The sequence below is a fragment of the Microcaecilia unicolor genome, chromosome 1 (assembly GCF_901765095.1).
Source record: "Microcaecilia unicolor chromosome 1, aMicUni1.1, whole genome shotgun sequence".
Taxonomy (NCBI): domain Eukaryota; kingdom Metazoa; phylum Chordata; class Amphibia; order Gymnophiona; family Siphonopidae; genus Microcaecilia; species Microcaecilia unicolor.
In genome coordinates, this window is record NC_044031.1 from 42,131,006 (window position 1) to 42,144,304 (window position 13,299).

General features: G+C 47.9%; 1 protein-coding gene across 1 annotated transcript in view; it reads left to right on the plus strand.

Moving 5' to 3' along the window:
• The first annotated feature begins 279 nt into the window (after positions 1–279).
• Positions 280–13,299, plus strand: part of LOC115466289 (BPI fold-containing family B member 2-like) — a 97,512-nt gene continuing 84,492 nt past the window's right edge. Inside the window, exon 1 of the mRNA XM_030197488.1 lies at positions 280–368. Coding sequence (XP_030053348.1) covers positions 280–368 — 89 coding nt within the window. The remainder of the gene's footprint in view (positions 369–13,299) is intronic.

Genomic DNA, 13,299 nt, shown 5'->3' on the forward strand with positions numbered 1-13,299 from the left:
AAGCTAACTGCTTTTACTACATTCTCTGACGTAATTACATGCTGAGTGAAGAAACCTTTTCTCTGATTAGTCCCAAATTTACTGCCATGTAGCTTCATAGCTCTGAAGACTTGGGTTTGAGTTCGCCACATTAACCTCCATCATGACTCCATTAACCTCCTATTCTGCCCGTGTGCCAAGCACATTCCCCTTTGCTTTGGCTTTTACAGTGCACATATAATTTGAATATCATTTCCTTTGAGCATTGGTGGAGCTCGGTCTCTGCACTGTTCTAGCGGTATGGGTTCTGCGCTACTGGCATACTGCAACAGTTCTGAGCATCGGTCTGTCTGTGGAACTCCCACAGGCCAATGCTCAGAACTGCCATGGTAAGCCAACAGCACAGAAGCCATACTGCCAGAACAGCACAGAAACCTAGCTCGCCAATGCGCAAAGGAAATGATATTCAAATTAAATATGCGCTGTAAAAGCAAAAGCAAGGAGGAACGTGCTTGGCTCATGCACAGCAAAGTTTCACGGTAAGCTCAGCTCCTGGGCGCATGCACCTGGCAAACCCGAAAGTGAAGCATGCATTGGTGTCTGTTTTCTGCACCTTTAAATTTATTATGCCTTTCAATTTTTTTTTAAACTTTCAACGCTTATATTTAAACGCAGGAAACAGGTGCCAATGTGTGCTTTCACTTTTGGCTTTGCTCTGACTCGCACACATTCGTTTCTCACTACCAGCGCTTAGGGGCTTGCAAGAGCTTCCTTCTGCTTTTAAATTATATAAAACCCAGCAGATATAAAAAAAGAATCATGAGAAATCCTCTCTTCAAACACCCTAATGCCTACTCCAAGCTGACGTTATTTTTTGTTCCAGCGGTAAGGTGGCTTTGTTTTGAGCGCTGTTCTCTGAGCGTTGGGAGGGAATAGAAAATGACCTTAAGAGCATCGTTTGACTGCATTAGCGTGCTGTTTGCACTCATCTTTGGCATGTTTGTTGTCTCTCGTGCTACAGCAGCTGAGAATTCTGCGCTCACTAATGCAGGTACTAATTCAGCACTAATCGCCTCTAGCGCCAGTGTTTGGTTCTGAGCATCGGCCTGTAACTGAAGCAACCACCCTGGGGTCCACCCCTTGACTGCTCAGGAACTTTAATGTGTGGACCAGTGTCAAAAGCTTTATTACAGATGTGTGGCTGAACGTTCATATGAATGCATAAAAATAAGACCATGCTAAAAAAAATTCCTTTTTAAACCCTTTTATCGGACGAACATATTTCTTGCCTCGCTTTTGGAGAGCTAACACCTCCTTTCTCAGGTCAGAACAGAGCAATGCAATGATCAAAGGCTTTATTACAATGGAAGTACACCACATCCCAGCACCAACTCCTGATCTAATTCTTCGATTGCCCAGTTGCTCTGAATTATCAGTAATTTGAAGGACTAGCTTACCCTACCGCATCTGTTTTAAAGATTAAATGTTCTGACATCTATCTATAGCCACTCCACAGAGCTCAGAGGCCAGAAACTAATTAAGCTCTTCACTTTGCCATAAACACACATGGATAAACAAAAGCCATTGTTGTATTGAGTGGACAGATGTTTGTGTTCTTAGATACAGCAAAAAGTGGTCAACATTGCAAAGACCGGCCAAGGTTTCCAGCCAGCTTGCTTAACATAATTGATTAACTAATGTTGCAGAAAAAGGACAAACAGGTATTGAAGAATATTCTGTGTACTGCTTATGTGATAGTAATACATTGTAAAATAACATAGTAGATGACGGCAGAAAAAGACCTTCATGGTCCATCCAGTCTGCCCAACAAGATAAACTCATATGTGCTACTTTTTGTGTATACCTTACCTTGATTTGTATCTGCCATTTTCAGGGCACAGACTGTGTAAGCCTGCCCAGCACTATCCCCGCCTCCCACCACCGGCTCTGGCACTGACCATATAAGTCCGCCCAGCACTATCCCCGCCTCCCGCCACCGGCTGTGCCACCCAATCTCGGCTAAGCTCCTTAGGATCTATTCCTTCTGAACAGGATTCCTTTATGTTTATCCCACGCATGTTTGAATTCTGTTACTGTTTTCATCTCCACCACCTCCCACGGGAGGGCATTCCAAGCATCCACCACTCTCTCCGTGAAAAAATACTTCCTGACATTTTTCTTTAGTCTGCCCCCCTTCAATCTCATTTCATGTCCTCTCGTTCTACCTCCTTCGCATCTCCGGAAAAGGTTCGTTTGCGGATTAATACTTTTCAAATATTTGAACGTCTGTATCATATCACCCCTGTTTCTCCTTTCTTCCAGAGTATACATGTTCAGGTCATCAAGTCTCTCCTCATACGTCTTGTAACGCAAATCCCTTACCATTCTCGTAGCTTTTATTTGAACCGCTTCAATTCTTTTTACATCCTTCGCAAGGTACAGCCTCCAAAACTGAACACAATACTCCAGGTGGGGCCTCACCAAAATTACTTATGCCTGGACCTCCAGGTCTTGTGTTTGGGCAGGCGGGCTTAGGTTTAACAGGTCCGGGAGACAATCCCTGACCTGTAAAACCTCTTCTGTTGGTTTTTGTTTGGGCACGCTGCCCACTGATCATGAGGGAGCCATGTGTGAGACCCTCGTTTGCATACATTTGCGTGCAATTAGCGATCAGAGCTGGCGCTAATGACCTCTAGCGCCCACGTTTGCTTTTGATAATCTGGGCCTTAGTGTCTCATATACAAGAATGTAAAACTCATGTTGAGCTACTGCTGAAAAAGGTATGAGCAAAATCCAAATAAATGAACAAACATTTGGAGTGGAGGAGTAGCCTAATGGTTAGTGCAGTGGCCTGAGAACCAGTAGAACAGGGTTCAGATCCCATTGCTGTTACTACTAATCATTTCTATAGTGCTACTAGACGTACGCAGTGCTATACACTTGAACATGAAGAGACAGTCCCTGCTCAGCAGAGCTTACAAATGCACAATTATATACAGGTTTTGTACTTGGGGCAATGGAGGGTTAAGTGATTTCCCCAAGGTCACAAGGAGCTGCAGTGGGAATCGAACCCAGTTGTCTGTTCCCTGTGATCTTGGGTATGTCACCAAGGGGCCAATGCCCAGAACCAAACACAGGTGCTAGAGGTGAATAGCACCCCCATTAGTGAGCTCAGAGCTGAGAGGCTCTAGCGTGGAGATTAGTGCAAGTGGAGGGGCATAATCGAACGAAAACATCTATCTCCATGGGCGTTTATCTCCGAGAACGGGTCCGTGATGGGGCGGACTGAACCGTATTTTTGAAAAAAATAGACGTCCATGTTTTATTCGACAATTTGTGAGCAGGGCGTTTTTGTTTTTCAGTGATAATGGAAAATGAAAGCGCCCAGCTCAAAAACGAATAAATCCAAGGCATTTGTTCGTGGGAGGGGCCAGGATTCGTAGTGCACTGGTCCCCCTCACATGCCAGGACACCAGGGGGCACTTTTACAAAAACAAAAAAAAGGTAAAAGAGCTCCCAGGTGCATAGCACCCTTCCCTTGTGTGTTGAGCCCCCCCAAATCCCCCTCAAAACCCACTGCCCACAAGTCTACACCATTACTATAGCCCTAAGGGGTGAAGGGGGGCACCTACATGTGGGTACAGTGGGTTTGGGGGGGTTGGACGACTAAGCATTAAGCAGCACAATTGTAACAGGTAGGGGGGGGTGGGCCTGGGTCCACCTGCCTGAAGTCCACTGCACCCCCTAACAACTGCTCCAGGGACCTGCATACTGCTGCCAGGGAAGTGGGTATGACATTTGAGGGTAAAAATAAAAAGTTGTGAAACATCATTTTTTGTGGTGGGAGGGGGTTAGTGACCACTGGGGGAGTCAGGGGAGGTCATCCCCGATTCCCTCTAGTGGTAATCTGGTCATTTAGGGCACTTTTTGGGGCCTTATTCGTGAAAAAACAGGGTCCAGGAAAAGTGCCCTAAATTCTAGCTACAAACGCATACTTTTTTTCCATTATCAGCGAAAGGCGCCCATCTCTCCTCGGCCGATAACCACGCCCCAGTTCCACCTTCGCCACGCCTCCGACACGCCCCCGTCAACTTTGTACACTTCCGCAATGGAGTGCAGTTGAAAACGTCCAAATTCAGCTTTCGATTATACCGCTTTATTCGTTTTTGTGAGATAAACGTCTATCTCCCGATTTGGGTCACAATATAGGCGTTTTTCTATTTCGATTATAAGCAGGATAGTGTGCTAATGCAGTCAAACGGATGTGAATGAGGTCATTTCCTATTCCCTCCCCATACTCAGAGAACAGCGCACAAAACAAAGCCACCTCACCTCTGAAAAAAAAAATAACGTCAGCTCGGAGCAGGCGTTAGGGTGTTAGAATCGTGAGAAATCCTCTCTTCCTTCTTTCAAATGTGCTGGCTTTTATGTAATTTGGAAGCATAAGAAAGCCTGTGAAAGCCCCTAAATGCTGGTAGTGAGAGACGTGTGTGAGTCAGAGCAAACCCAAAACTAAAAACAGACATCGGCACCTGCTTCCTGCATTTAAATATAAGCCTTCCAATTAAAAAAGAAATTATAACACTTATATTTAAAGGCACAGAAAACAGACGCCAATGTCTGCTTCTCTTTCAGGTTTGTCAGGTGAATGCGCACAGGAGCTGAACTTTATTATGAGTGAATGTTTTATTGCATTGTTTCATACATTAACAGGGAATTGCAGCAAATATCTTGAACCTGTGAACATATTTTGAAAACAAGTGTGGTAATATTATGTTTTTTTTCAGTTGATCTACTGACGTAAAATATAGAAGAATCCTATATAATAATTCTCACCTCCAACGTTCTATTGGTCTTGCTGCCTGTGTTTGTGACTTCTTCACAGGGCCGCCAAGAGGGGGGGACAGGGGGGACAAAAGTCCCCGGGCCCGGCGACACCGCAGTCCCTCCGTCGCTCCCAGCACTAACCTTAAATGCCTCCTTTCACCACATTCGCAGCAAACAGCAGCAGGGCAGGCCACTCCTTCCTTCCGTGTCCCGCCCTCGCCTGACGTAACGTCCGTGAGGGCGGGGCACGGAAGGCAGGAGAGGTCTGCCCTGCTGCTGCTTGCTGCAAATGTGCTGAAAGGAGGCGTTTAAGGTTAGTGCAGGGCCCGGCCCGGTAGCGGGTGGAGGGGGGCCAGCGACCTTGGGTGGGGGGGGCCCGGCGGCGATGACGACGACGACGACGACGACCTCGGGTGATGGGAGGGGCCCGGGGGCGGCCTTGTCCTGGGCCTGGCTCTGGCTCTGGCTCTTGGCGGCCCTGCTTCTTCAGAGTTGGTCTGCTAGGCTCCGTAGCACAGGCTGATGTCAGCAAACGTATTGTGACGTCAACATCAGAACCCGGCGTAAAAAACCATGCCTCACAGCTGATCCATCCCCCCTCTCCCAAACTGCCATACAGCTTGACAGCAACACAAAACAAAAAAAAGGCTCGAGCCTGCCTGTCACCACTGACACGCTCAACAGCCGCCCTCCCGAAACACCTGGGGGGGTGCAGCATGACACTCCCTCTTGGTGCATCACCCAAGCCCCCCCTCCTCGGCGCATCAACCCCCTTTGGTGCATCACCCAAGCCCCCCCTCCTCGGCGCATCAACCCCCCCTTGGTGCATCACCCAAGCCCCCCCCCCCCCGAGTGCATTCTTGCCTGCTGTGTGCACGCCGCTGGGGGGGCTGTCGGTTCCGCTGGTTCCCTGCTCCCTCTGCCCCGGAACAGGAAGTAACCTGTTCTGGGGCAGAGGGAGCAGGGAACCAGCGGAGCTGATACCCCCCCCCCAGCGGTGTGCACCCGGGGCGGATCGCCCCGCCCTTTCTATGCCACTGGTCAAGGGGAAGATGCTGGCTAGAGGAGTAGAGAGGACAGGGAAGACAGGAGATACTGGATCAAAGAAGGATGGAAAGTAAGGAAATATACTTGCTCAGGGAGAGAAGGGTAGATAGTAGACATAGTAACATAGTAGATGACGGCAGAAAAAGACCTGCGCGGTCCATCCAGTCTGCCCAACAAGATAAACTCACATGTGCTACTTTTTGTGTATACCTTACCTTGATTTGTACCTGTCCTTTTCCGGGCACAGACCGTATAAGTCTGCCCAGCACTATCCCCGCCTCCAAACCACCAGTCCCGCCTCCCACCCCCGGCTCTGGCACAGACCGTATAAGTCTGCCCAGCACCATCTCCGTCTCCCACCACCGGCTTTGCCACCCAATCTCATCTAAGCTCCTTAGGATCCATTCCTTCTGAGCAGGATTCCTTTATGTTTATCCCACGCATGTTTGAATTCCGTTACCGTTTTCGTTTCCACCACCTCCCGTGGGAGGGCATTCCAAGCATCCACCACTCTCTCCGTGAAAAAATACTTCCTGACATTTTTCTTGAGTCTGCCCCCCTTCAATCTAATTTCATGTCCCCTCGTTCTACTGCCTTAGCATCTCCGGAAAAGGTTCGTTTGTAGATTAATACCTTTCAAATATTTGAACGTCTGTATCATATCACCCCTGTTTCTGCTTTCCTCCAGATTATACATGTTCAGGTCCGCAAGTCTCTCCTCATACGTCTTGTAACGCAAATCCCATACCATTCTCGTAGCTTTTCTTTGCACCACTTCAATTCTTTTTACATCCTTAACAAGATACGGCCTCCAGAACTGAACACAATACTCCAGGTGGGGCCTCTCCAACGACTTATACAGAGGCATCAACACCCCCTTTCTTCTGCTGGTCACACCTCTCTCTATACAGCCTAACAACCTTCTAGCTAGGGCCAACGCCTTGTCACACTGTTTCGTCGCCTTCAAATCCTCAGATACTATAACCCCAAGATCCCTCTCCCCATCCGTACCTATCAGACTCTCCCCGCCTAACACATACATCTCCCATGGATTTCTACTCCCTAAGTGCATCACTTTGCATTTCTTCGCATTGAATTTTAATTGCCAAACCTTAGACCATTCTTTTAGCTTCCGTAGGTCCTTTTTCATGTTTTCCACTCCCTCCGGGGTGTCCACTCTGTTACAGATCTTAGTATCATCCACAAATAGGCAAACTTTACCTTCTAACTCTTCGGCAATGTCACTCACAAATATATTGAACAGAATCGGCCCCAGCACCGATCCTTGAGGCACTCCACTACTCACCTTTCGCTCCTCCAAGCAAATTCCATTCACCACCACCCTCTGGCGTCTGTCCGTCAACCAGTTCCTAATCCAGTTCACCACTTCAGGTCCTATCTTCAGCCCATCCAGTTTATTTAAGAACCTCCTGTGGGGAACCGTGTCAAAAGCTTTGCTGAAATCTAAGTAGATTACGTCCACATACAGTTCAAACTTCTCTTACTGACCTTTAAATGCATCCATTCTGCAGCCCCCCCCCCCCCCCCCCCATTACCTCTCCTCTCTCATCTCTCCCTACATTCCTCCCCGTGAACTCCGCTCACTGGACAAGTCTCTCTTGTCGTCCCCCTTCTCCTCCACTGCTAACTCCAGGTTCGCTCCTTTTCCCTCGCAGCACCTTATGCCTGGAATAGACTTCCTGAGCCTGTACATCTAGCTCCATCTTTACCTGTTTTCAAAACTATGCTGAAAACCCACCTTTTCACCACTGCTTTTGGCTCCTAGCCACTACTCAATTGCCCTCCCCTTGTTCCTTTCTCACCCAGTACTTCCCTCGCCCTTAATTGTCTTGTCTGTCTGTATTTTTAGATTGCAAGCACTTTTGAGCAGGGACTGTCTCTCTGTGTCAGTTGTTCAGCGCTGCGTGCGTCTGGTAGCGCTATACAAATGTTAATAATAATAATAGTGAGGATATTTAGTGGCACTAACCAGTTAAGTGCCACTAAACATCCCTGGATAGCCCCAAGCAAGAGCAATAAAGTTCCAAAATTTTCTAATATATAAATATTTCATTGTAGTATAATTTCTCTACTAACTTGACTAGTACTTGTGCTTGAAAACAATCACTGCTACTTCCTTTCTCGTAGAATCTAGCTTCTGCATGCCAGAAGTTTGAATAAAATGCTACATCTTCATCATACCCAACAGAGCCCAGAAAACATTTAGAATCACCCAAATAGTATCCAAGCCAGAATATAATATATATAATCATTTAAATAATAAGACCAGGGTTGCCAGGTGGAAAATTTTTTGCCAGCCCAATCCAGCCCCAAAACCAGCCCAAAACCCGCCCAAACACAAACCCCGCCCCTAACACCCCCACCCCCGCGTCATCACCCCGCCCCCGCCGTCATCAACCCCGCCCCCGCCGTCACCGGCCCCGCCTCCCCATCATCGGCCCCGCCTCCCACGTCACCGGCCCCGCCTCCCCATCATCGGCCCCGCCTCCCACATCACCGGCCCCGCCTCCCCGTCATCGGCCCCGCCTCCCACGTCACTAACCCCGCCCAAAACGTCACTAACCCCGCCCAAAAAACGTCACTAACCCCGCCCCCCCGCGGCCGAAAAAACCGCCCTGAAGCCCAAAAACAGCCCAAAAAACCGCAACCCGCCGCGGGCAAAAATTTCCCGCGGCGGGTCGCGGAAAACCGCCCAATTGGGCGGTAAAACCGCCCACCTGGCAACACTGAATAAGACCATATTTTACCTCCAAGCATAGTAGTCTTCACTCATGGACCTCAGCTAACCAAAACTGAAACTAAAAATCACAGTCCTTTTACAATGGCTGACTTTGCACCACATTTGGAGTGACAGCTGATGTCATATCTCCACAGAGAGGCTAATTCCTAAGGAACTTAGCCCAAATTTACAGACTTGGGGCCTCTTTACTAAGCTGTGCTAGAGGCGCATTATCGTGCACTAACCGTGTACATGCCCATAATATTCCTATGGGCTTCCACACGGTTAAGGTGTGCTAATTTTTAGCACGCACTAAAAATGCTAGTACACCTTAGTAAACTGCCCCAATTTGACTGCCACTATCGGATTGACTGTTCACTTGTCTTTTAGATTGTAAGCTCTTTGAGCAGGGACTGTCCCTCTATGTTAAATTGTACAGCGCTGCGTAACCCTAGTAGCGCTTTAGAAATGTTAAGTAGTACTGAAATGGCCAGGAGCCTCTCCTGGCAATTTTAATGACTTTAAATATCGGGCCCATAATATGCAAATCTGTCTCATGCATATTCATTATGGTGATCCTGAAAACCTGACTGGCAAGGAGAGGGTTGAGAAGCACTGGCTTCAGGTACCCTAATACCCTTGCACCGAACCTGCGTGTGATTTTTTTATACCCACCAAAATGGAGTTACAGTTGTTTGGGAAACAGTGATGTCATCTGGTAGTTTTGTTGCTGCGCAGAAGGGCCGCCAAGAGACTGAGCCGGGCCCCCCCCTCAGGATCGTCACTGTCCCTGCCACCGCTCCTTCCCCAAGAACTGTCGCTGCCGGCACCCCGCCCACCACTGCCCGCCGCAACTGCAATACCTTGGCTGGTGGGGATCCCAAGGCCCCGCAAGCAGAAGAATCTTCCTCCAACACTGCTCTTCTTCTCCCTGTCACGTGGCCTGCCCCTGCGGCTGCTTTTTCTCTCAGGTCACACATGCTCGGTTTCAAAACCCAGCACGCGTGGCCTGAGGGGAAAATCAGTCGCTTGGAAAGGCAATGCGGCAGACTGTGAAGAAGAGCAGCACTGGAGAAAGATCTGCTGGCAGGGCCCACCGCCAGCCTGCTGTGTCTGCTCCTCCGGGTCCTCCCCAGCCTCCAAGGGGGGCCAGGCGCTGGACTTTTCTGTCTCCTGCTCCTGTAAGGACGCGATCACCCGGGTCCCGTCAGGAGCACGAGAGAGAGAGACCCCTGCACCGGTTCCCCCTTGGAGGCCTGGGCCTGGGGAATTTTGCCTCCCCTGCCCTGCAAGTGCACAGTAAAGTAGATAAGAGGGCCTGTGGAGAGAAGAACAGCCAGCCTGAGAGCTGGCTGAGATTACAAACATCTTTTTATCCCTCCTCTTTTCTTATCTTCCTCATTCTGTCTCTCTCAAGGAGTTATAAAAAGGGGTCTGCATTCAGGCACCTCCAGGACGAGGCAGCCATCCAGAAGGAGCTGAGCAGGGATTCAGTGTCGTCCTCCCTCCAGAAACAGCCAGGTATGACTGAGAAAATCAGCCTTGTATGGCAGAGCTGAGCCTTACTGTGTTCGTGGTTTATTATTGCTTTGATGATGTACATTGGCTATTAGTGTAATAGTTCTTGTGCTATTGTTGATGTTGTTTTTGTCTGCTTTTATTGCATTTGTGCTCTGCTTTGAAGTTTTGTACAGTTTCATGGAGTAGAAATGACTAAATTAAACTAAATCTAGAAGAATCAGATCTTTAGGCTTGGATGCAAGTGGACGGTGAAATCTCTGAGATGAGATTGGTCCCTTCTCAGTTTTTCTTCCCCCCCCCCCCCCCACTGAGATTAAGAAGAACCTTTACAATATTGGGTGGGGTGGGGAGGGGGCAGAGAGGGAGAGTTACTGCCCTGCAACTTGACCTCTGTTGCTGATCTAATTCCCTTAGGACCACTTCCAAGGACTTAACTTTCTGCTAAGATAAAAGAAACTGGGGGCTATTAAACTTTCTGCTAAGATAAAAGAAACTGGGGGCTATTAATCATGACTTTCTACACTAGGTAGATTTTTCCAAATATAAACTATCTCCACTGTTGAGTCTTAATGGTAAAGGGGTCATGGATTTGGTAGACTGCTTTTCTGTGGTACAATCAAAGCAGTATACATTTATCATATGCAGGTACTGTCTTTGTCCCTAGTGAGACTCACAATGTAAGTTTTTGTAGCTGGGGCAATGGAGGGTTAAGTGATTTCGCAAGGAGGTACAGTGGGAACCAAACCCAGTTTCCCAGGTTCGTAGCCCACTGCACTAATCTTTAGGCTACTCCTCAACTCCCTTAAGGTTAGGGCTCTTCAGCTTGGAGAAAAGGCGGCTGAGGGGTGATATGATAGAAGTCTACAAGATAATGAGCGGAGTAGAGTGGACAGATGTGAAGCGTTTGTTTACACTTTCAAACAATAATAGAACCAGGGGACACAAGATGAAGCTAGAGGGTGCGTTTTATTATAGTAGCTATGCATACATTGCAGTGGAGAACCGAGGGTGGGGAGGTGGGGCGATGGGAGTGGTCCGCCCTGGGTGCAGGCAGTAAAAGAGTGCACTGAGCAGCAGGGGCGTAGCCAGACTTCGGCGGGAGGGGGGTCCAGAGCCCGAGGTTAGGGGGCACATTTTAGCCCCCCACCACCACCGCCGACCCCCACGCCACTTTTGACCCTCCCCCCAGCACCCCTCCCCTTTTGACCCCTCTTCCCGTCGCTACCAACCGTCCGCCGCCACCGCCGTCAGGTACCTGTGCTGGCGGGGGTCCACAACTCCCGCCAGCCAAAGTCCTCTTCAGCGCCGGTCTCGGGGCCGGCGTGTTGCTGCAGCTGATCTGGATGGAAGGATTCTGTTTCTGTGTGAGTCATCCTGACAGACGTCAGGACGACTCACACAGAAACAGAATCCTTCCATCCAGATCAGGATTTTTCGATGTCGGTGTTGTGATGAGGAAGAGTGCTGCGTAATTTTGTTATTTTGTCCTTGAAGTAGGTAGCCAGTTTATCTGTGGATGGGATGTCTATGTTGGATGTGGTGACAGGGGTGGTGCCTAGTAACTTATTTACGAGTTGAAATAGTTTCTTAAGATCTTTGTTATCCGGTCCTAGTTTAGTCTTATAGTAGGATCTTTTGGTTTGTCTAATTGCATATTTGTATTATCTCTGTATTTGTTTCCATGCATTGAGTGTAAGTTCGTTTTTAGTTTTTTTCCATGCTCATTCAAGTTTTCTGCATTGTGTTTTGAGTTTTTTTAAGTCATCATTAAACCATGGTATCAAGTTTTGTCTTTTTGATATTCTTGTCTTTATGGGTGCTAGGATAGCCCTTAGGGGTGTGTGACAGGGGGTGAAGGTGAAAGGGGTGGGGTGATATGTGACAGGAGGCAGGGTGGGTGTGAAAGGGGGTGGGGCGGGGTGTGGCAGGAGGCGGGGCACATGTCCTCTTTTTGGGAGGACCAAATATGGTAACCCGATAAATATGGTAACTCGATAAAAGCAATTGGGTGCCCAGATTCTGATAGAGCAGGGGTTCTCAACCCAGTCCTTGGGACATATCAGCCAGTCAGGTTTTCAGGAAATCCACAATGAATATGCATGAGATCAAATTGCATGCACTCCCTCCATTCCATTAAAACCTATCTCATGCACATGCATATGTAGTATAGAAATAGTAACCTATTAAGGGTAGTTGAGCCTAGATTGATATATAATGCATATGCATTGTGGATATCCTGAACATTCCATTGGCTAGGTTTTTCCCAAAGATCGGGTTGAGAACCCCTGTGAATAGAGCCGGCATAACTGCAGGTGCAGAAGTGCGGTAGGGTGAGCGTAACTTACAGTATGCATGAAGTTCCATACATAGGAACCCCGCCCATTCCTCCACCCGTGTGTACACCCCTTGCATTTACATGCTACACCACTTATGCTAGTATTCTGTAAATTTACATGTGTGCGCCCAGTTGTGGAATTGCCCTCATAGGGTACAGGTAAGCATTTACACCTGCTTCAGAACAGGCATAAATTTGTCCGAGTGAATTTGCCTGCTAAGCACATAACAACAAAAGGGTAGCCACACTGGGTCAGACCAGTGGTCCATCTAGCCCAATCTCACGCTTCCAATAGTGTCCAATCCAGGTCACAAGTACCTGACAGAAACCCAAATAGCCACAACATTCCATATAGAACCCCAAAGAATAGCAAGATTCTGGAATCCTAAAGAGTAGAAGACTCCATGAAGAATCTCAATTAGTAGCAACATTCCATGCTACCAATCCCGGGGCAAGCAGTGGCTTCCACATGTCTGTCTCAATAACAGACTATGAACCTTTCCTTCAGGAACTTGTCAAAAACCTTTTTTTAAACCCAGATACACTAACCAATGTTACCACATCCTCCAGCAATGAGTTCCAGAGCTTAACTATTCGTTGAGTGAAAAAAATATTTCCTCCTGTTTGTTTTAAAAGTATTTCCATGTAACTTCATTGAATGTGCCCTACTGAAAATAGTTCTAAGAACCTAATTTCATAAAGGGACTTGTTACACTGTCTTTCTCAAATAGGTTCTTTTTTTGGATATTTCACTTAGGCGCCCTGTGATGGAATTATCTCTTTAACATGGCAGGCTCTGTGTGGGGAAATTACTTGAAGGGAATATCACCTTGACAATCTGGAGACTTTC